The sequence below is a fragment of the Rhea pennata genome, chromosome Z (assembly GCF_028389875.1).
Source record: "Rhea pennata isolate bPtePen1 chromosome Z, bPtePen1.pri, whole genome shotgun sequence".
NCBI lineage: Eukaryota > Metazoa > Chordata > Aves > Rheiformes > Rheidae > Rhea > Rhea pennata.
In genome coordinates this window covers 43,006,093-43,030,322 of record NC_084702.1, presented here as the reverse complement: position 1 = coordinate 43,030,322, position 24,230 = coordinate 43,006,093, and the positions used below count along the sequence as shown (strand labels likewise).

The 24,230-nt window shown below is 37.6% G+C and overlaps 1 protein-coding gene across 7 annotated transcripts in view; it reads left to right on the top strand.

Annotated features, from left to right (window-relative positions):
* FER (FER tyrosine kinase) overlaps nt 1–24,230 on the top strand; it is a 170,689-nt gene that overhangs the window by 105,784 nt on the left and 40,675 nt on the right. For all 7 annotated transcript variants that reach the window (XM_062599090.1, XM_062599089.1, XM_062599094.1 and 4 more), the window contains 3 exons: nt 1,797–1,912; nt 3,507–3,601; nt 19,398–19,521. In XM_062599090.1, the coding sequence (XP_062455074.1) occupies nt 1,797–1,912; nt 3,507–3,601; nt 19,398–19,521 (335 nt within the window). The remainder of the gene's footprint in view (nt 1–1,796; nt 1,913–3,506; nt 3,602–19,397; nt 19,522–24,230) is intronic.

Below are 24,230 nucleotides of genomic sequence, written 5' to 3'. Positions count from 1 at the left end.
TACTGTCTGAAAAAACTGTTTCCGGGGATATAATCTCTTTGACAGTTTAAGATGACAAGGAGATTAACTATCTTTAGACAGAGTGTGTCCACATAAATTGCTATACAGGTGCAGCGCCAGATTCACATTCTTAACAGAAACTTCTCAAGAGAAGAAAAATAAAGATGATTCAAGCGTAAAAAAAAGATGCAGACAGCAAAAAGGCTTCTTCCCCCAAAAATACGAATTAGGCTGGATGTTACTCATCAAGGTAGTTAAAATGATTTTATGAATGTATTCATATTTTTTGTGTAAAACATTTTTTGCCCTTAATAAAGACAAATAGATGCTTCAAAGCAATTATAAACACAAATCTAGTTAATAATTATTTTAAAAATAATGAACTGAATAACAAGTTTCTTGGTTCATGATATAAAACTGTTATGCGTCCATCTCTAAAAACTATAGTCAAACTAGAAAAGATAAGAATAACAGGATGATCAAAGATGTGGGATAGTTTCCATATGAGAAAAGGTTGAATGAACTGCTGCCATTCACTCTAGAAATGAGAAATATGAAGGATGATAAAATCTTGAGTGACCTGCAAAAGGTGAATAGGAAAGTCATAAAAGTTTGATGTAGAAGCAGAGGCAAACTTTCATAAGGGGAAAGTTTCTCTTTCTTCTGTGAGGGATTTTTTTGTTTTCAGTCTTCCTTCCTTTGGCACTGCGGTATTCAAGTGCATGATATAAAGAACCTTGTTGAACTTGCGTGTAGCTCCAGAGACTGACACATGGGAGAGGAACTCGTGGAGATAAACCTTTAAAATGGGGTTGTATTGGTTCTTTGAGAAATACAAAGCTTAACTAAAAGAATGAGATCTTCAGTTTTTGGTTTTGTTTTCTTATGAGTGTTTGTCTGACCCCAGTGTTTTGTTATATGTCTCATAATATACTTGTTCCTTCAGTATCTGTCTCAATTCCTTTTCATTCTGTTCTTACCCAAGTAGCAAATACATATGATGAAGACTCTTCTGCTAATTATTTCAGTCACCTCCTATGAAAACTGAAGAAATAGATAACTTACACTGGTGACAAAAAATCTAAGAAATATGATTATAAAAATGAGCTGCTTTCTAAATTCATGTCCAAATGTGAGGGCCTGCATACTTGGCTTTATAGAATAGTGTTGATCAGCTTAGCTTATAAAGATATATTGTGGGACACTTAACTTCTTTAGCAGAAAAGCACATTTTTTCAGTGCTTTTAATTTACAATTAGAATTAAGGTTGAATATTGCTTCTTATTTTTCTTTGTTTTTTTTTTTTCTTTCCTTAAATGTGTAAGAATGTTTATGGGATTTTCAGACGTTTTGTACTAGTTTCACAGCTCATGTTTACATATCTTACCGACAGAAGTTGGGAACCATTGTTAAAATACAACAGTTTGAAAATGAAAGGAGGAGGGAGTAACAATAAGAAAGAAAATACTATTTTCAGTATCTATTGACTTTAGAAGTTCCTAAGATGTTTTATAAGAAAATCATAATTACGCAATTCATGCGTTTTCTTCTCTCTTTCTAGCAAAGTCAATTTAGAATTCATGTGTAATTCATATAACAGATATATGATATCTTTGTGAACTGAATTGTGTAAAGGGCGAAGATACTGGAAGAAAACTTCATGTGACTTCATAAAAGCATTGTAAAATGATGCATTACCTCTTCAGATACTTTGAAACATGAGATGTCTGCAGTATTTTCCTGGATATTTATGAAGGCTTTGTTTAATTGGAATTATTTTTTTCTCCTGATTTCAGGGTAATTTTGGTGAGGTATATAAAGGAACATTAAAGGATAAGACTCCCGTTGCTGTAAAAACTTGTAAAGAAGATCTTCCTCAGGAACTGAAAATAAAATTTCTATCAGAAGCCAGGTAAGTTCTCTAAATTTAGTTAAAATATGTATTTATTCCATATATTCCATATATTTATATATGGATTTATAAAAACTGACCTTTACAAAAATTCAAAGAAGCAATTCTTAAACTTTTTCCTTTTTCTCTTCCTCAGTACATTGTACAACTGTTTCCCCAGGAGCTAAAAATAGATATTTTTAACATGTAAATACAGCAGCATCTATCTGACTTCTTAAACCATTTCTCAGTAAAGGAGACTGTGCCTATAAAAATGTATTTCTGTTACTGTAATTGCCTCCATTGAGAACTTCATCTGAGATGTGCCATAAGGGATAAAGAGATGTTGTTACTTCAGATGTGATTATATCAGTCATAAATCCCACCTTCTCAAATGCTTGACTATCAGCTCTTCAGATTTGGCCAGGTTATAGTGTACATCCCATTTACTAATTTTCTATTTGGAAGAAGAATCCACTTCAGAAGAGCAATTCTTTGCTGTTTCAGACAGCATGTGATTGCATACCCAGTTTTTCAAATGGCAATTATATCACGATAAGCTAAGTATTTTAATATAGGCTGACTGTATGGGTATGGAAATAAATTCATTCTAAATCCTCAATGCAGAGGGAGTGTATCAAGATAATTTTTAAAATATTTTTAAAGTCTTTAAAATTGTTTAAATTATTTTGCTCTCTTCTTCTAATGGAACATGATATATTTTCATTTTTGCCATAAAATAGTATGGTCAAAATGGAAAAGTAGAAGACATTATATAAATCAGCTATTATAGCTTTTGAATATTTTTAAATGACTGATAATTCAATCATTTAAAGTTGGCTCAGATATTTCATTTGCTAAGCAACTTACCACTGAGGAAAAAAAATGAAATGCATTATTTCTCACTAAGTATTTATGTACCAAGTAGGCTACTATTTTATTCCTTTTCACAAGAAAAAGAGAGAAAGAAGAGGCAGTTTAAGTTAGCAAATAATAGGAAAAAAAAATTAAAAGTAAACATTTAAATGTTATAATGTCTCTCTAGAATTCTTCCTAGCTCTTCATTTCACTTATAAATTGTAGCATGCTGCTTTAGGCTGCAAATGTTCTTATTAAAGTATTGTGTAAGAAGTTGTAAATGTTTTTGTTTAGTTCTCCCAAATTAAAATTGCTGTCTCCATATTGTTTTAAAACTTGCTGTACTAATTAATTTTGTTCATTAAAATTGGAATGAGCATGATTTGAACAGCACGTGCTTTTTTGACGTAATTCTGCTACTAGTTTGCTAGTGAAATGCTGCTTAATTACAAGGGTTCTTGAAAAATGCCAAACCTATCAAGCGTTTTTTCGGTTCCTTTTCTATATATAGACAAATGGTAGGATTACAGTCAAAATGATGTGTTCAATCTTGATTTGTGAGTGAGTTGATGTGCCCTCAATTTCACACAGAATGACGATTCATCTCTTCCATTGTTTTTGTTTTGTTTTTTAACGATAGCATTAATGGCATGTTCCATTAAAATAACATTAAGAGTTTAAGATGTTTTCATATGGTACTTAATTGGTTTACACAATAAAGTTTATTAATATAATAAACCTAATGTGTGTTTTGCAGAATACTCAAACAATATGATCATCCTAATATTGTAAAACTTATAGGAGTTTGCACACAACGGCAACCTATTTATATTGTTATGGAACTTGTTCCAGGTAATTTTTTTTTTTTCTTTTTTCACAGCATATGTTAATATGTAGTGTTTCTGTAGCAAAAAAAGATACTGCTTTCTCTTTGCTTTTGTTTCCATTCTAATTGCTGATCTCAAAATTTACCTATGTTGCAATTCTTTGTAGAGCTTTGCTTCTACCGGTTTAAGAGTGGAGTGAGTTTTTCTGTAGCCGTTCAAAACAACACAATTTGCTACAAGGTATCTCTGCCATAGCTTCATGTTTTTCCTGAAAACAAACTGCATAATACTTTATTTTTTAAATAGAGTTATGTTGTGAATGCCATAATGCTTGTATTTCAAGAAACTACATGATTGGGAAATGTTTAAGTTTTAGTAATTCAAATTTGGATTATCTTTGGTAATATAAATAATAATTGATAGGTTGTTGTTTCTATAAATAGTTTTTTCTTTATGAGACTATGTTATTCAGCAAAATTATTCTGTTCATCAGTTATTCTTGATTTATTTTTGGAATTTGAGGTTCATTTTATTCACCAGCAGTTGCAGAGTTTCAAATTGTTGAGATGATACCAGCTTTTGGGTGGTTTTATTCCTCTGTTGATTCTCTCAGCAGCTGGAAAATATATGTTTTTGGTAGCCTCTATTATTGCTTAATATGCACCAGCATATTTGTTTTATTTATCACTAGTTTTGTCTTTGACGTTGTACTGCGAGCTGTATCACAAACCATTTCGTTCATGAAGACTTAGTAAATATTTATAATTTTTGAGTACTGGCTTTAGTACAAGTTCACTGATGAAATCCTTTACCTGCCTTCATTCAGTTAGATGAGATTATTGTATTTGCACATGTGACTAACTTTATGAAAATGGAGACTCACCGCATTGTCCTGAGACGGGCATAGTCGGTAAGCAGCTTCTCCAGACATCTCTGCCGATAAATATAAATCCTGATCTTCTAACACCTTTATTGTTCCTCTTCAGGGTTTTCAGAGGCTAGGGAAAGCTGTAGGAAAGTATTAATACAATTACACAAGGAATTAGTGAAAGTCTTTCACCAGTTCCCGTGCCAAATCTATCCAAAAATTCTTCTCTCTCCTGGCATCGAGTTTACAAGAACCTTCTTAATTCTAATCCTGTTTTGCGGGGCTGCAAAGTGCTCTGGCTAGCACCCATGCCCGCGTGCTCTCGGTAGCTTTGTACTAGGTTCAGGCCGTGACCATTCTTTGTGTTCTTCTGCGAGTTAAAACTTGGCCGCGCACCACCAGCCTGACAAACCAGCCAGAAGAGATAAGGATGTCAACTCTGAAGAAGCTGACAGAGGGACAAAAGCAAAACACTAACTTAGTTCTGTTCAGAAAAACAGTGACTCGGATTTTACTGGTTTTCTGTTCTGTAATAGCAAGTTGAATGAGATTATCTAAAATAATTATCATTGGTGCTTTGACTTGGTACTTAATGCTGCCCTTTGAAGCAAAAAATACTGGGAGGTGTACTGGCTTGCAAACATCACTGTGCTTTCTCAGCAAGTGTTTTGCTTGTGTTTTGTCTTACAGATGCTTATGCTTGAAGGTGTTTAAGCAGTTTAATTCTGATGTTCTTTTTAATAATTAAAAATAGAATGTTATAGGTTAGTGTTGTATTCTGTAAATGTGCAGCTGTGAACATATATGATGCATAAGTCTGCAGGACAGTTTTTTCTCCAAAAAAAAAAAGATTAGAAACAGCTCCATATAATGTGGAATCCCCCTGTGATAAGTTTTTTGTGTTCTATTTAATGTTTGTGATTTTCCTTCTGTGTTGGGTTTTTTTTTCTGAATGCATGTATACTGTATATATGGTGCTTATTGGGTCTTTTAAGATTTCTTTGATGCGAGTTTCAGTGTTTCAGCAGCGGCTAAATTGGCTTTTCATTTCAGATTCAGATTTCAGTTCAAATTCTTACTTTGTTCAGCTGTTAAAAATTACTTGGGAAACTTAGCACTTCTTGTAGAGAGGCAATTTGGTCATTAACGCTCTTGGCAGAGCAAGCTCTCTTTGCTTGTTTGTTTTCCCTTTTCCCAAACATAAATGGGACTGAGGCCTGTGCATCTGGATAAAGTCGTCATAGAAAGCAGTGCAGAGCCTGGCAAAGGTGTGCTTAAGCATCTTGCACCTCCATCGTTAGACAGAAAAACATTCCAGATGTTGTAAATGAGATAGGGAAAAGAAAGCAATTGTCAAAGAGAACCATCTGTTGTAGGTGGGTCCTTTCAGTTTGGTGTGTGTTTAGTTTGGTGATGTGCTTCCTAAAGGAAGGATCACATCGATAAAGAAAATTCAAGAAAGTCAGTGCAGCAGTGAGTAACCGAGAAAAATAAATAAGGTAGAAGAGCATGCTGCAGATACATAACCAAAGTGAAAAGTAGATCAGAAATTATTTATGTTAATGGAAAAAAAAACACATCATTTGCTTATATTTCAGTTTCTTCTAAGATTGCTGATGGCAATTTTGAATGAACCTCACACAGCCACCCAAGATCAGTTCACAGTAGATTGATAGAGAAAGGCTGTGTTACCTTTTTCCCTGCCCATCGTCTGTCAAAAAATGAAAGAAATATCTTAATCGTGTTTGTGTGTGTGTTATTATAACTTCTCTTTAAGGAACGCATGTGTGGAAAAAGGCATTCCGCCTCTCCTCCCGTGGCCGGGCAGTTGGAGGCAGGGCTCATCTCCTCTCCTCTCTGCCTTGTCCCGCGGGAACCGCTGCAAGGCGGAAGGAGAGGAACATCCTGCAGCCAGGCTGCAGCATCTTTTCCTAGAGCGTGGCGGTAGGATGTCTCCCCAGTCCTTCTAGCCTCTCAGACAATATTTAATGAAAACAACAGTCCCATAAATTGACTGAAAAAGGAGAAGGCCTGAAAATTCAGAATTTGCTTTTCTTTGTTACTCTAAGCATATGTTTATGATGGTACTTGAGAAATTTTATCCACCAAATTGAAAACATAGGAATAAGATGCCTAAATTTTTAAAAAATTAAGCTTCAGCTTATTATTGTAACAAATTCACGGAGTCCGGTAAACTGATTAAAGAGAATTTCTTCTGAAGACTCATAGATCATAACAAATGCTTTAACAAAGAGATATTTTATTATTGTCTAATAAAATATGCCCATTGACAGACTTGAGATAAACATATTTCTTACGCTTTAAAGAAACCAATATCCAGCAACACATGAGACCAAGCAATTTTCATATAGAAAGAACAACTGGAAGTTTTAAAGAGTTAGTTGTATTATTCTGTTTTCTAGGTAAGCAACTGGCACCACTTTCCAAGTTAAGAGGACAAATAATTTTAAATTTGAATACAGAATATTCTGTCAGCTGTTTCTTATTATTTCTGGTGACACACATACCAGGAATAAGTATTTCCATAGGTGGTAGCAGTTACCTACTAACAAGAAATCCTTAATCAGTTTTCTAAAGAGTATTATCTGGGAGATACATCCTTCTTGTTTAGGAAGTTATTTATTCATTATATCATTTGAACTGCATTTTAACAGCTTTTTCTCTAATAGATAGAAATCTTAAACTCAATGAAATACTACTTATCATGTATAAACAGAACCCAAGACATACTTAGCACCAACACTGTCCTTCATATAGACATTGAGAGTTACGTGTACAGAAGAGACGTGACAGAAAATTGTTGTGCAGGAGTTTAAGAGGAGAATTTAAAAAAAATCATAAAGGAGCTTTGAAAACAAGTTTTTCTTCCTCTCTTCTCCCAGCCCCCCCAAAATTGCCAGAGTAACCACTGAAATTCTTTGTTCTTAGTTCTTTATCACATTAACATTTTATATATGTCTAAGTTAACATGGATCTATAGAAAAGTCTTATTTGCAGGATTGAGTTATTCTACATAACTGCCATGAAAAGAAGTTTAGCAAGGAAGATGGTTTGAAAACATTGATTCGTGGTTGTGTAATGGTTAAATTCGCAACAGCCTTTAAAGCACTGTTACAAATAATTAATTTTATTCTGTCTTATCTAAATAACTTTGGAATATTATCTAGAAAGAACTACTGCCTAGATCCTTTCAGAGTCCCAACACTGAAATTGCTGTGTGGATTTCAATATGTTTCTTGACTATCCTGTCATAAAAATTTACTTAAATTTTACAGTAAGGTAGACTTTGTCTGTGAATTTTTATTTGACTAAGAATTAATAAAACAACTCCATTGGGAAATGTTTGCATTGCAACATTTGGGTGAGGATCTTCTCATAGCCTTTTCTTCTTCCTGTCTGGTAGTTACGGCTCTTTCGTTGTTGACAGCTTTAGTTACCAGTTTGAAAATATTAAGACTGTTACAAAGAGAGAAAACTGGAGGAGAGCAACACCTGTGCATTTTGTGTGCCCGTTGTTTCACATCCACTGTGTGTCTCTAGTGCAAGTTTGACTGCTGTTGCTGTGTGCTTACCTCTGCTCACATTTCCGTTTTCATGTTGCTAGCTTCAGCCCGTAGCGTGCCATTAGGTTTCTTTTAATTCAGGATGGGCCTGGACGGTGTATACGATCACGCGGCAGATCTTCCGTGTGCGCATGCAGTAAGTCAGACGTGCTGAATCCTGGATTGCACATGGGCACATCGGTGAATCTCAGCTGCCTGGGCACGTGCCGGGGGGCCTGGAGCGAGGAGCCCCTGCTGTGGGACGCGGGCTCGGGACGTGGTTTTGTGCGGAGTTCTCTGCACAGAAAGTCGCGGCAGCCTCAGCTGTTGCGCATCGCTGGGGATCGGCGTGGCGTACGCACACGAAGTGCGATGCATCCAGTGGAGAACTGTGTTTGAACTGCAGGCTGCTATTCAAATAGCGAGCCCGGGAACTTGGCTTTGTGACCCCCAAACTTTAACTCGCAGCAGTGCCCGGAGAGAATACAGCATGGATAGTCTGTGCCTGCTGACGCTGATCCCAGTGAGACTGCTGGACAGAGGGGGGGAAATAAAGTCCTCTGATTGCCAGTTTCTTCCCTTAAGTCTCCACTGACCATGAGCAGATTTCAAATACCGTGTTAAAACAGAGCTAATGAGAACCCCATGGCAAACGAGGCATATTGTGTATATTGTATGGAACAAATCTTGATGTAATTGCAGGATCATGCAGTGAATTTTAAATCCTGCGTTGAAGGAGTAGAAATAATACAGATCAGCTCCAGTAAAAGTAGAGTGCAACTTGCAACTTTGTATACTGACCAAAATTTTCATACTTTTCAAAAATTCTAGTTAGACAGGACTAGACTATTGGAACCTGTCTGTATTGTGAAGAAATCTGGTAATGATATAGGTTGCTCTAAGTTTTTCTTCTCTGCAATAGTCTTTTTTTTTTTTTCTTACTACTTTATAAAGGAACGTCAGATAAGCAGGTCTGATATGGTTTGTTGCAAAGATGATAGTTGGGAGATTTTTCTGGTATTTTCTAATCTAAAAAATACAAATTCTGTATGATTACATAATTTAATACAGTAACTCTTAGTAATCTGTTGTAATGCATTTTACATACACGGTTTATCCTAAAAAGACAGCAAGAAGTTAAAGTGAAATAAGAGTTACTAATGATTTGGGGGGGGGAGAGAAATCCCAGGTGTGTTTACAGAGAATCTGTATGTTGAAGTTTGTCAAACGCTTGAAGTTAGAATAGGCCCTTGAGTTTGTGGAGTTGTCTTGTGAACTTGATTAAAGGCTTAATCTGACTGAAAATTAACCTGTTAAAGGTGAGATATTAGTCTTAAAATTGTTCAGTGAGCTTATTGTTCAGCTGCATATTTGACACCGTGTGAATGCAGTCTGTAGCTTTTAGAGCAGGAGTTTCCTTACATAAATCAGGATTTGTCAAGGATAGTTTTCAAATGTGAGGACTGTTTTTAAGATATGATTTACACTACTTTTTAAGGAAGCACATAACCTCTCTCAGTTGAAAAAAATGGGCATTTTATTCCCATTTGCCAGGTCAGTGTATTCATTCTTCTTTTCTCTCTTTTTTGCTTTCTGTTTTCCTAATGAGTTTTTTGTGCTTTATTCCACACTATTATTCTTAAAACTACAGTAAGGAAAAGAAAAAATAAGCTAGGATGCCCTTCTGTCACACTGTATCGTAATAGAACTTGCATTTTGAGAAACTAGGCATTCAAAAATAGACAGTTCAGTATTCTGGCTTGTCAGATGAGTCTTAATTTAACTTCCTCCAGCATATATATTATGAAACAACCTTTAATAACTAGGTTTTTGTTCCTTACCAGATCCTTACTTTGTGCAATGCTTGAATCGTTTTTCAGTACTTGTTTCTCTTCTCCAAATCTGTTCAATGGTATAAGCCTTATTTAATGTATTCCATCAGTTATCTGCTCTGAGTGTGATCATTTCTTTTTCTTTCCCTTTTTCCTTTTTTTTTTTTGTTTTTGTTTTTGTTTTTGTTTTTCCCCCGATGGACATTTCTGGGGTTTTCTCTCTAATATTAAGTGCATTGCCAACTTTACTCTGGAATACTAGCATGCGTCTCTGATACAGCTCTAGAATTCCTATTTGGTAACAGATGCATGCTTTCAAAAAAGCAACCTCTCCTACCTTCCCACTCAACAGGATGCTGAGTTCTTATTCCTTGTTTTATTTAGGCTAATGCTGGCATACACGGGAACAGATTTGCTGAACACCTGCAGCTGCAAGCAGGTCGAGCTATGCTTGTACACATAAAGGGCTCCGAAAACATCCAGTAAGCTGATAGTACAAGAAGGTTGTCTGACTTTATCACTGAATTCAGGTTTCATCTAAGCGTATCCCACTTTCAAGGTGGGATTCAGCAAGGTCATCACGTCCATCTTTGCAGCTGGATAACGTAACCTCTTGTGATTTGGACTGAATCATTTGGGATGCAAATTGTCTGTGCCACTGATGCAGAAACAATTCAGAGGTGACAAGTTTTATTAGCTCATGTACAGCACTGCATGAATGCAGCTATGCTGACGCCCAGGCAGGTTCAGAAACAGCATAGCCGTCCTTACAACGCCTGTAACAGGATCTAATAACCCGTTCCTCAACCCTGTCGTTCGTTTTGGTCCAGCTTGGCTTGCTCACTCCAGCTCTTACTCCATTTTAATTTGTTTCTACCCCTCTGCAACCTGCCAAGCTTCTGCCTCTGCCCCTTCTTCCTGATGAGCATGTCACCCCCGACTATGAATCAGGCAGCTCACCAAGACCAAGTCCCACTTCACCCCTCCTCCCCAACCATTTTGAAACCTCCCCCACATCCCAACTCTTCTTCCTCCCTTCTCCTTATATATTTCCTTAGTATTATATTATTATCATTCATGTGTGGCTCTGCCTTCCTCCTGTCTGCTGCATGGTTTGCACCTGTGAAGACATAAGGAGAAGAAGGGGGAACAGTCAGATTCCTCTTCTGGGCAATAGATGATGATGATTAAAAACTCCTTTCAGCTCAGAGCTTCTCTCTGATGGAACAAAACTGACACCTGCAATAGTGTCCTTTTTGTTGCACTATTTGAGATTAGAATTTGATTTTTACCTTTTCAAATATTTTAGGCTTTGATGATGCTGTGTTTTATAATAAGACTGTACAAAAGTAAATGCATATTTAACTGGGCAGTCTGTTCTAAGTCTGAATGAAAGCAACCAAACATAAGAATTTAGCAGAAGTGTTTTGACGGCTGCAAGCACTTCTGTGTGCAGTGTTGTTTCTTTAGTTTTGTTTGTAGATATTTCTTCATCTTACTACTTTTTGCTTTGCCTAAATTAGCTTCTAAGTATCTATTATTTTAATGTGTCTGCATTTCGAGAGAAATTTTCATTTTTTTTTCAATTAAAAAGATGTTCTACACGTGGGTCCTGTTTCATATGGATCATCATTACTTTCTTGCCCAAAATCTCTTTTGAGGATATTGATTCTTTCTTTCTTTTTTTTTTTTTTTTTACATAGTCCAATTTGTAGGAATTAATGTAACAAATCTCAGTGGAAGGCCTCACAGACTGGGAAGGTGATTTTCATTTTAGTTAATTTCTTAGGTGAGTTGCATCTGCCCACTCATCCTGCCGCGTCCTCGTTGCCACAATACCAAGATGTAGCGTTGCTGTTGTCTCGGCAGGATTAGTTTGTGCAGCCTGGAGGAGAAAAGGTGCCAGCTGTTGATTTCTCACTGTGATTTCTGGGTTCCTCTTGGTGACAACACACTGGTTTTTGGAGAGGCCTTTATACCTTTGGGAATCGGTGGTTATTGTGGCCTGATCATTGGCGTCAGAATCTGGCTTACTTGGTCTGCCTTAACTCTGAGACAAGGTTGCTGATCCTGGCCAGTTTTTTTCTCCTTTTGAGTATCTTATGGCAACAGTGTGTTCTTCCCGTCAGAGTAACAGGATGAGAAACGGCGCGTGTGATGTGCTGTGACTGTTGTTGTCATTTGATTGGAGCGCAGAGCTTGTGCTGATGCGTGATCTGTGCTGTGGGCTCCTCAGAGCTCTGGTCTGCTGCTGCTGCGTCGCCTGCACCATGATCTCGGTGCAAGCAACATCTTCTCCAAGTCACAGAACGGCTGAGGTTGGAAGGGACCTCTGGAGACCATCTAGTCCAACCCCCCTGCTCGGCAGGGTCACCTAGAGCGTGTTAGACAGGGTTGCGTCCACGCGGGCCTTGAAGATCTCCAGAGAAGGAGACTCCACAGCCTCTCTGGAGATCCTGGCTTTACTGCTGCTAGTCATGCTCTTGGCTGTCATTCTTTTGATCTCTTCTTTCATCTTTGCTTTCACACACATGCTTTTCCATTCCTGCTTCATTTATGCAGGTGTTAATATTACTATTGCAAAACCTTATGTAATTACAGCAATTTTTATGTGGTTTAACAGAAGAAATTAAGTTTTAACTGGATTTTGTAGCAGTAACACAATTACTTATCTCCTTTAGTAGTTGAAAAACCTGGAGTTTATTTACAGTTTCCATTACCACCTATGTAAAACAAAATAATTGGTGAAAGTACTGCATTATAACAGATGTTTCATTACTTGAAAAGTGAAATTCTATTTTATGTGAAAAAAAGTAAAGCTCTATTTTGAGGAAAGTGAGAATTCAGCATTTCTAAACACTTAAATTTTTAATAGCATTTACAAAATACTTGCTTATTTGTTTTTAAAGAACTACTGCAGATGCATTTTTAATATTTAAAATCAATGGTTTTAAGTAGCTATGTTGGATTTATTCTGTTGATAATGCATATGAGATTATAGTACCAGGCAACAAAGAAAATGGAATTTTGACAGTCAAAAGACTGAATCCTCAAATTTATAAATACTTCCAAGAGCAGGTAAAAATTATTTTATTATTATCATCATAGCTTATAAAACATGTATGAAAACTGAATCTTGGAGCCTCGAACAAGTAGATAGGTACCATTTTAAGCACCAGGAGAGAACATTGAAGTACATGTTTCTAGTTGATGCTATATACCATCAGTCAGATATTAACATAGTGAAATATTTTGTAAACTGATACAGCATATTACATTGCAGTTTCATGTTGTTTTGGCTCTTCTCGTAGGTCATAGATGTGATTTCTCTCCTGGAAAACAGTAGCTTCTTTTTGTTTGTCACACTAATGTTATATTCCCATAAATATTACATAAAATATAGCAGGAAATCTGCAGTACACGGTGTAGTATACTTTATAGTAAAATATATGGCCACTGCTCTATTTTTAGTCTCTTAAAATTTCTGTATGTAATGAGAAATATTTCACCTGAAAGGCTGTTTGTGGATGAATCCAGCTCTAAACGGAGCTTCCTGCTTGGGTACTACACGTGGTCGTCTACTTAATAAAACAGTTCTGTTGTATTTGGCAAACAGACCAGTCCTGTTATTTATCCTTTTGTAAATTCAAAACTAGTCATTGACTTCTGCTTCTATGGTCTTAATTATTTGTGTAGCATTTACAGCTTTGGGGGCAGAACTCATTTTCTGGTAGCGTTGCGTGCCATTGACTGAAATAGCAGGTAGCTCCATACAATACAATGGAAATTCCATGCGTAAGAAAGTCTTGCTTTATATTATGAAGCCATCCTGCTTTGTTGCAGTTGTTTCATAGTCTATCTAATTGGTCTGTTTATTTCATTTTTATCAACAGCTATTATATTGGAGATTACGTTCTGACGCTATGTGCTGCAAATAGCAAATTACTCCCTTTTATATTAAAACTAGTTTTAAGAAGCACATAAAGATATCACGTAGCTGGAGTGGCATACTGAAGGGTTTGTAGTGAAATCCTCTTAACTCAGCTTTGATGCTATTCATGCGGACAGTTTCTTGTGAAGATGAATAGCTCAAATATTGGCCACAGTAGATTTTAAAAATCAGAAATTACTAGCAATGTAATTTTTGTTAGTTGAAAGACAGATAGCTAAGCCTATATTTGTGTCATAATGATGAGGATGATCAGATTTAACCTAAAGTGACATAATACACCTTGTACAGAATATAAAAAATATAAATCATTTTACTTCTTGTTTTTTGCTGTCTGCAACTAAGTGCTTTCCCATCAAGGTTGAAAAGAGTATTTAAAAACATTTTCATGACCTTTATTCAATGACAGATACCAGAAGACAGAACTACTAACAAAAATGTGCCCTTTGAGACTTTCTTCCATATTGTGACTCTGAGACGGATTAGGGTTATTTTACTAAAAATATATTCAGATGATAGGTAGGCATAAAATACACTGTATATAGATTTAGGCATTTAGGCATCTGTGCTGTTTTTGCTCAAAATTTTAGAAATTTTATAGTGCACGCCAAGAACTGAAGACAAATTAGCAGGTCTAAATCACCTCCTGAAGTTATGTTTGTACTGGGAAGTTGCAGGCTCACACACTACCAGTTTGATGCATCCTAATATTTGAAACTCCGCAGCTTTCAAGCAAGCTGTTCAAAAATTAGCTGATAAAAATTAGGATTTTAATCTGATTACCTGAGCATATCAGAAAGGAATGTGTAAGATAATTTAAATTTTTCAATATGAAGTCACCAATTTTTAATTCTTATTTGCAAGAATGCACAAAACCATTAACTTGAGCTTTTTGCACTAAACCTTCCAACACACTATTGATGGAATATCAAAAATAAAATTCCTGGAGGTGTGAATTATATTTTATCAAAAGTATACAGACGTTAAGAGAAAAAGTATTTTGTTGCACAATCTCAGCTGTATGACAGTTAGTTTGTATATCCCTGGACTTCTTGGATCAACAAGTGGGTTATGGGGACTTGGTGTATTTGTAGATCATGGAGGCTCATATAATCTGATAAAACAGAAGGGAATAAGCAATTTATAACAAAATCTTGTTATAGTGATTCTTTGTTATGGTGTAAGAGAAATAGTGATTTGTAAATCACAAAGACTAGAAATTAACAGTTGCATTATATTCACAGTATACTTTTAACAAAGCAGACTTCCTGATTAAAAAAAAAATACTGTAAATTTAATCTGCCTCATAGCTGCTTCCATCCTGCTTAGATGGGAATAGGCTAACAAGCACAGTTTTGTTTTTGATTGCTATATGGAGCGTTTGTTACATGTAAAATAGTATTTTCTTAAATGTCAATTGACAACTGTTTTTACTGTAACTTGTTTAATTTTTCTTTTAGAACAGGTTGGTTTACTATCATAATTTCTTTTTCTGAGATTGTCATTGTAACATCTAGTTACTACTAAATGTTATTGCTGTATTCTCTGTTACAAGAGATTAGCTCTTACATACTCTTAGTTGCTTTTTTGGCAAAGAGACATCTAACGGTTCCTTTACATGTAACTCAGTTTTGGATTTGATGAACTGTATGTTTGTTGAATTATGTAGTAGCTGGCAGTGGGTGGCTTGGTCAGGTGGCATAGTGACTGAGGGTGGCCAACAGGAGACCATCTGCTGTACCTATAAGCATAAAATCATGGGAAAGAGCTAATTAAATGTTATCACCAAAAAATAGATAGTATTATTAGATCTCATAAATTAGATACCTGACAATAAAGTGCTCGCTTAATGTTTATTTTTGGGACAGTTCAATGCCAAAGCATGTATAATTTTAGGTCCATCATCTTATTTGGAAAAATGTAATAGAATGTTGATTTATTATTTCTAGATTTTTGAATAGTTAAGTATCTTGTTGTTTACCTTGATGCCTCATTGTCTTTACTAGCTGGTTTCCTGAGAACAGTTTTACTATGATTTGTGAACAGCAGTAACTCATTCCTACAAGGTAACTTACATGCATTTTGAGGCACAGTGATCTTCTGAAGAGTTATTTTTCTCTGTTTATCTCTAGTTCAGAAACGTATTTCAGTATGCTTATAATTGAGAAAATACTTCTGATTATGTTTTGATCGTGGTTTTGCCACTGACCCCCCCCCCCCCCATCCTGCTCTGGCGTGTTCATTTGTAGCTTGGTGAAGTTCAGGTTACCTGTCACTGCACACAGAGTCCTGAGTTCTGCGTGCAGGGAGGGTTCAGCAAACAAAGCAGCTGAGTCTTCACAACAGGAATCAGTAAGGAGAAGAAGAAGGGATAGTAAAAATCATTATTGATGAAGTAATTACTAATATTAAAAGTAATGCCTGTGACTGGAATCTTTCCAGTTGCCTTTCACTACAGATTTATTCATCTTTCCCGTGAAATGCTTTGTCGTCCTTGTGCAGCTAATGTGCATACATATTTTCAGCTCCAGTTTGGAGAGTTTTGTTGTGTATGACGTTGGGCATGATTTTAAAATGCCTGTGGCTGGATGATTTGTTGTTGTTCAGCTGATTACAAGTTGTATTAATTTGGAGGTTTCTGGAAGAGTCCATATTTTCCTGTATCTTTGTTCTCTTTCATAAACCATGTATGTTGAAACTCCAGCTGATATTTCTATCTGTAAATTTCCAAGTGTAAAGAAATTTTCAAGAGTGAAAATTTATAAATTGGAAATTTGTAAAATTGGAAATTCTCCAAATCATGATGATGTATCCCAGCACATATAGTCTTATATCTTACTGGGTTCCATCTCCATTTTTTTAAGCCTGTTAGAATTAAGTGATAGCTAAATGTTTTGGTTTTCACTAGTATTTAACAGTGTTAAAATTTATTTTCAAGAAAGAGAATGTATCTGTAACAGTTTTTGCTTCAAAACAAGCAGTCTACTCTTGCAATAAAGGTGTTAACCTCACTCCTACTAGTACCTGCAACTAATGTCTAAACTCACACTGATGTTGTTATAACACTTTGTATAAATAGACCTTTCTTATTTTGAATTCATTCCTTCCTTTTTAATATATCTGTGTCAGAAGGCTTCTTTCTTTTGGGTATATCAAACTGAGCTCATCTATTTTTTCCGTACTTTCTGCAGTAAGTTGTTGGGAATTCTGAGCCTTCAGTATTGGCAAATATTGGTTGATTCTTGGTAGCTTTTTAGATTCTTGGCAGGTTTTTTCTAAGTTGTCTCGATTTTGTGTTCCTGCACAAGCAATGCTACAATTTGTCAACACTGGAAGTAGTTAATATTTCTACATTAATATAGACATAATCATACTTGCTCAAAGATGATTCCTGTGTACAGAGTGGTGAGTGCTCAATATATAAACAAAATAACTCCAGTCAGATTTGGATGTAAATATTGTTTATTTGGCGGGCTGTGTGTACATGTGTGAACTGCTTAAAAATTATTTTTAGCTCTCTGCTATAACCAGAATAATTCCGTTTACATGTGGAAGAAATGGCACCTACTTCAGTGGTGCCGTCTGCTTCCTGCCAGTTGCCAGGCCTGGTCGATAACCCCTCAGGCCGAAGGAAGGGTGCTTGTTGCGGGTTCCAGTTTGCAATAGTAGCTGGTCTTTTAGGTTTTCATTAGAACTTAAAATTCAGTGTCCCACGACTGATCCCGCCAGACTTTGGAAATGTCACGTACGTGACTATCTCTTGTAAAACAGTCGTTTCAAATCGGCGTTAGCGTCGCAGGCAGCCCAGCAGCTCGGTTTTCCATCGGTGGGTTATGCAGCCCGCCGTGCCGGCGCGCGCCGGCGCCCGAGCGCTGCTGCCCGCCCCGGCGCACGCGCTTGCTCAGCTGCCGGGGAACAAGGTCACGGTCAGCCTCGCACTTGCATCCTGTGCTCTGTGGTCTACTCTTAGATACTTCAGACTCTCCAGTTCTGGCTCATGCGGTTTATAAGCAACGCTTTGTTACTCCCGAGAACTGAAAATTGACTGTGTGCACTTTAAATAGACCGTGCTTAGCTGGTATGTTAAGACTTGCCAGAAATTTGTCACTAAAGAAAGCATGTCTTAGATAAGCTTATTCATCTGTTCTAGTCCCATCTGCTTGAACAAGTTAATTGGAAGTCAGAGTAATAAGAAAATATAGTGGTTTCCAATTTTTCTTTAGTATTTCTGGGCTTACAAAAAAGGCAAGGAGCAAAATGGAAACTGGTTTTTTTTTATCTGAAGGCTAATCAGGTGTTTATTTTCTTTGAGTTGTCATGAAGGAACAACCTGTTAAGCTTTCATCTGCAGATACCTGACACTAAGAACAACCTTGATCCTAGGCAAAATAACTGAATAAAAGAGTGCAGCAGTTGGCAATTAAGATGCTAATTCCTCTTACATTTACTCCAACTTAATATTTGAAGGGCCTCAGAAGCTGGCCCTTATAATAGCAGGCTTATTTTTTCCTTTAGTAACCTCTTATTTTAGTTCTTAAGATACGAAATATAAATAGATACGGCCTCCTAAGAAAATCCTAACTAAAAGTTTTAATATATAATGTCTTTTTACTGTGCTAAGAAAGATAGTAAATGAAATTGTGTCACGATGCATTCTGAAAGACTAGCTATAGTCAGTTCAGTGCAGAGTGGAAAGAAAGAAAGACTGGAGCAATGATAAATTGGAAAGCAATATTGTGACTTGAAAAGCTACAGAGCGATCTTTTGACATTGCCTACAACAATTAAATTTATTTTAGAAATGACCCTTATTAAAATAATATCAATCAGAACATGATATTGCAATGTTTATATAACATTATCTGCGTTTATCTTTTTCCTAAATCAGGTTTTCTGAATGTTTTTTTTTTTGCAAACACAGATTCCCTTTTGGGAGTCCTTCATGCTGCTGCCTTCCTCTCCTAAGACAAGACGCAGCACCTAGTTCCTCCAAGACAGAAGACTATGAAATGACAGTAATTGTTTACAAAGATTTATACAAGTTGGGGAATAGGTAGCTGCCTTTAATTGCAGCATCAAATAGGCAGCTAACATTGCTTGGGAAGTGAAACACTAACCTTTCGGAAGGCTGCAGCCTTGAGAAGTATCGCTGCAATGATCAATTACAAATCAATTCAACGTACCTGAACCTGCAAGTAGAAACTAATCAATTCATTCATGATTTTAATAGACCCTTGCACCACTCTGTGATTAAAGGATACACGTATCACAAAGTTTTAAAATTGATTGTTTTGCCATCAATTTTCGTATAATGTACATTTAATGTACATTGTGAGGACTGACTGATGTAACAAGAACACAGATTTGTTTAATCTCCGTCACAGTTTGTGCCATTTTCACTCTTACGCAGCTCGTTCTGAAGGGCGCCCAGGGGAGGCGCAGCCTGGTGGCAGCGCTTCCGATCCTTTTTCTCAGGCTAACCTCGGACTGACGGGTTGAGGCCAGCAGCTGATCGCATAACACATTTTCTTCGGTCTCACGTCCTTAATGAGAGCTACATGTGAGCATTGTATCTGTCGTGTCTCACTGTCCATCTGTCTGTTTCTCCAGGAGGTGATTTCCTGTCCTTTTTAAGAAAGAAGAAGGATGAGCTAAAAACCAAACAGTTAGTGAAATTTTCATTAGATGCTGCTTCTGGTATGGCGTATCTTGAATCTAAAAACTGTATACACAGGTAAGTAATGTATTTATTTTCAGTATTGTAATTTTGATCACTTGAAAAGCCAGCAGGTTAAATTTATAGTGATGTTTAACATCAGTGGGAATCATCCCTACTATTTAAAAACAGGCTACTTCCCCCCACCCTTTTTCTTTTACCTAGGAGATCATCACTAAGTTCTAAGCTACTCTATTCATTTGTGTAAAAGAATGTACTACATTATTTGGGTTGTATAGTTTATTGCTATTAATATAAGTTAATAATGATTTATTTCACCACAATAATTTGCATTATAAGGAACGTAAATCATACAGCGACACTGAATCATGGTAAAAAGCAATCTTGGCAGGTTAAGACTCTGAAATTGAGAGATATACATGTATAGCCAATACAGAAGTCCAGGTATGTTTGCAATGTGTTCAGGGAAATCCACTGATACGTCAAATCATAAAGGAAGGGAGTGTTTATACAGGAGAGCGTGTACTCCAGTAGATCTATGGAGTTCTAAAACATTATTAGTTGTCTTGACTGCTTGTTTTATTTTCATGAACACATGAGATCAGAACGGGCACTTCTGGTCTAACATTGATCCAATAACTAGACTACAACATTTATGAGGATAGTGAAAATCTATTTTCAAACTAATTTTTGCCACTTAAACTGAACTCTTAAGACTCATTTACATTATCTCTCACTGCATCAAGTATTCTCTTCCAAATAACTTCATTGTATCCATGGTGGTTTGTGAATGAATTGTATTGTGATTGACAGCTTATGATAATGGTTGATGTCTTTTTTTCAGTTGCTTTTTTTTTCCCTAAATTATATTTTGGTGAGGTTTTGTTATTGTTGCTTGTTTCTTAAGAATACATTTCAGAGCAAATGTCTTGTGTAGCGATGCCTTATCGTATGAGGGTTTTGTTGCGATGAGTTTAGAAAGCTGAATACAAATACGTCATGTAGGACCGAAGCCAGGAAAAAGGTCTGTATTCTAATCTCTTATTTTGTTACTGCCAACAATCTGTCAGTGCATACAGCCTGGACTGCACGTACAGGGAGGCTCATGAAAAAAAAACCTTACAAAATCCTCACAAAAATGTTTATTATTATCACAGGTTATCATAAAAGGTATTACAGAGAGCTACCCCTTTCCTTAAAGGCAGAAATAAAAATTTCAGTAAACTTACTCTGAAGAAAACTGTAGTATCCAAATGCAACCAAGTAGTCAAATAACAACTTAAGGAGCACTGCTTGCTTTCAGGAAACACAGAAGCTAATACATTGAAATAGGCATTTCTCTGTTATTTCAACAATCTTATTTTCTGAGAAACTAAAGATATTTTAGGTCTTATATATCTATTATGGCATAATGCATGTTTATTGTATCAACAACAATTTTGAATCAGGATGGTAAACAGTCAAATTTAGTGATTGCAGTAGTAATGATATGGTCACTATATAATTACTAATTTTTTTCTTTTTTAAGTTACTAACAGAGGTTAGTTGCCAAATGCTCACTTTGTCGAATTTTAAAATGTGTTTCTCCAAATGCTAAATTGCATTATATTAGGATTCTCATACACAGAAGTCTTCTAGGTTTGTTCTCTGTTTGAAATGATGTTTGTGGAACAGCTGGAGATAGCGGTAGTATGGAAATGCTGGATACGTCTGCCACAGAAGCACAGAACCTGTATTTATTGTTGGGTACTTTGAACCTGTTGCACACTAGTAGACACAACATTCTGGTACTATGCTGCAAATATATTAAGAATGACAGATAACCCCGAACTGTCTGGTGCTTCGTAAGCAAGCTCTTAGTTGTTTAATACTCATAGCTCCATTGGCGTTTCAGCCCCTCTCCTCACCTGAGCACTGTAGGGGCACCTGCGTGATGGTAGAGTCTGTACAAGGAATATAGGAGCTCTTGTTCCCCACTTTGTGGTCAGTAAGACGAAGATGCAATCTAGTCTTGGATAAATTTAACGTAAGAGGAAGAATTACACTTGTGAAAAAGGAGTGCAGATTTTGAAAGAACAAGAAATTTTTGGGTTTTTTAAATCAGAAAATTCATCAACTAAAAATGTTTCTTTTAGGTTGAAAAGAATTAAGAAAATGGATTAAGACTATTCTTTATTTTAATTAAAATTCAAAAGGCTTTGATTACTACTTTGAGTTAAAAGGGGATGTTAAATAATATATATTTAGAAATGGTTTCTGCTAGAGAAGCAACTGGGCAGACAGACCCTGTGCCTTGTGGGAACACTCAGAAGAAGCAGCAAGTGATTGCTGTGGGTGACTCCCTGCTGCAGGGAGGCACCTGTCTGCTGGCCTGACCTCTTGTCTGGAGAGGTTTGCTGCTGCCAGGGGCTCAAATACAAAATGTAATGGAAAGCCTGCCAAGGCTTGTCCATGCATCACACTGTTACCCTCTACTGCTCTTTTAGGTGGGTGCTAATGATACCAAGGGCAAACTGGAAACCATCAAACAGGATTTCGGAGCTCTGGGGATGGTGGTTAAGAGTCTGGGAGCCCAGGTCATTTTCTCCTCAAGAAATTTTCTCTCTTCAAGCTCAAGAGCAGTGCATCCCTATGAATAAGAAGTGAAGCAAAGAGGGCAGGAGACCTGCCTGGATGAGCAAGGAGCTCCTGGCAAAACTCAAACAGAAGAAGGAAGTATCCAGAATGTGGAAAAAGGGACAGGCCTAGGGGAAGATAGGAACATTGTCAGAGTATGTAGGGATGCGATGAAGAAGGTTAAGGCCCATTTGGAATTGGTCTGGCAAGGGATGTCAAGGACAACAAGAAGGGTTTCTTCAAATACAAGTGGAAGTAAGTGGGAGACTAGGGAAAATGGGGGCCTACTGCTGAATGGGATGGGTGCCCTGGTGATGAAGGATGCAGAGAAGGCAGAATTACTGAATGCCACCTTTGATTCAGTCTTCACTGCTAAGGGCAGCCCTCAGGAATCCCAGCCTTGTCTTGGAGACAAGAGAGGGTCTGGAGAAAGGAAGAGTTTCCCTTGGTCAAAGAGGATTGGGTTAGAGATCATTTAGGCAAACCTGACACCCACAGATCCATGGGCCTTGATGGGATGCACCCATGAATGCTGAGAAAGCTGGTGGATGTTGTTGCTAGGCTCCATCATCTTTGAAAGGTCATGGAAAGCAGGAGAGGGGCCTGAGGACTGGAAGAAAGCCAGTGTCACTCCAGTCTTCAAAAAGGGGCAAGAAGGAGGACCCAGGCAACTACAGGCCGGTCAGCCTCACCTCCATCCCTGGAAAGGTGATGGAACAGCTCATCCTGAATGTCATCTCCAGACATACGGAGGAAAAGAAGGTGATCAGGAGTAGCCAGCATGGATTCACCAAGGGGAAATCCTGCTTGACCAATCTGATAGCCTTCTATGATGGAATGACTGGCTGGGTAGATGAGGGGAGAGCAGTGGACGTTGTGTACCTTGACTTCAGCAAGGCTTTTGGCACTGTGTCCCATAGGTAAGCTCAGTAAGCGTGGGTTAGATGAGTGGACAGTGAGGTGGATTGAGAACTGGCTGAAAAGCAGAGCTCAGAAGGTTGTCATCAGCTGCACAGTCTTGTTGGAGGCCTGTAGCTAGTGGTGTCCCCTCGGGCTCAATACTGGGGCCAGTCTTGTTCAACTTCTTCATCAGTGACCTGGATGAGGGGACAGAGTGCCTCCTCAGCAAGTTTGCTGATGATACCAAGCTGGGAGGAGTGGCTGAGACACCAGAGGGCTGTGCTGCCTTTCAGAGAGACCTGGCCAGGCTGGAGAGCTGGGTGGAGAGGAACCTCCTGAGGTTCAACAAAGGCAAGTGCAGAGTCCTGCACCTGGGGAGGAATAACCCCATGCACGAGGACAGGCTGGGGGCTGACCTGCTGGAAAGCAGCTCTGCAGGAAAAGACGTGGGAGTGCTGACGGACAAGTTGACCCTGAGCCAACAATGTGACCTTACGGCCAGGAAGGCCAGTGGTATCCTGGGGCGCATTGGGAAGTGCTGCCAGCAGGTCGAGGGAGGTGATCCTGCCCCTCTCCTCAGCCCTGGTGAGGCAGTTTATTGAGGGCTGTGTCTCTCCTATGGGGAAAAGGTGCAGGAGCTGGGGAAGCTCTGGAGAAGAGAAGACTGAGAGGGGATCTTGTCAAGTTATCAAGTTCTATAAATACCTTAAGGGAGAGTGCCAAGGGGATGGGGCTGGACTCCTTTCAGTGGCCCAGCGACAGGACAAGAGGCAACAGGCACAAACTGAAACACAGGAAGTTCTGTCTGAACAGAAGGAAAAACAACTTTCCTGTGAGGGTAACGGAGCACTGGCAGAGGCTGCCCAGAGAGGTTGTGGAGTCTCCTTCTCTGGAGATATTCAGAACCCGCCTGGATGTGAATCTGTGCAATGCGCTGTAGGTGACCCTGCTTGAGCAGGGGGGTTGGACTAGATGATCTCCAGAGGTCCCTTCCAACCTTACCTATGTGATTCTGTAATTGTGTGGGTTGCAATAAAAAGGAAATTATTCTGCTTCCATGCTATGCTTTTTTTTTTTTTTTTTTTTTTTTTTTTGGCAGTACTGCTTTTTTGTTGTTTTAAAGATCTCTTCAGATCCCTTATGTGTTTTTTTTTAGTCATTTAGGTAACTTATGTAGTGGAATGTGCGTTTGACTACTTGCTCTTAAAGTGAACCTTAAGACTACTCAGCAGCTTATTAAAATGATTTTT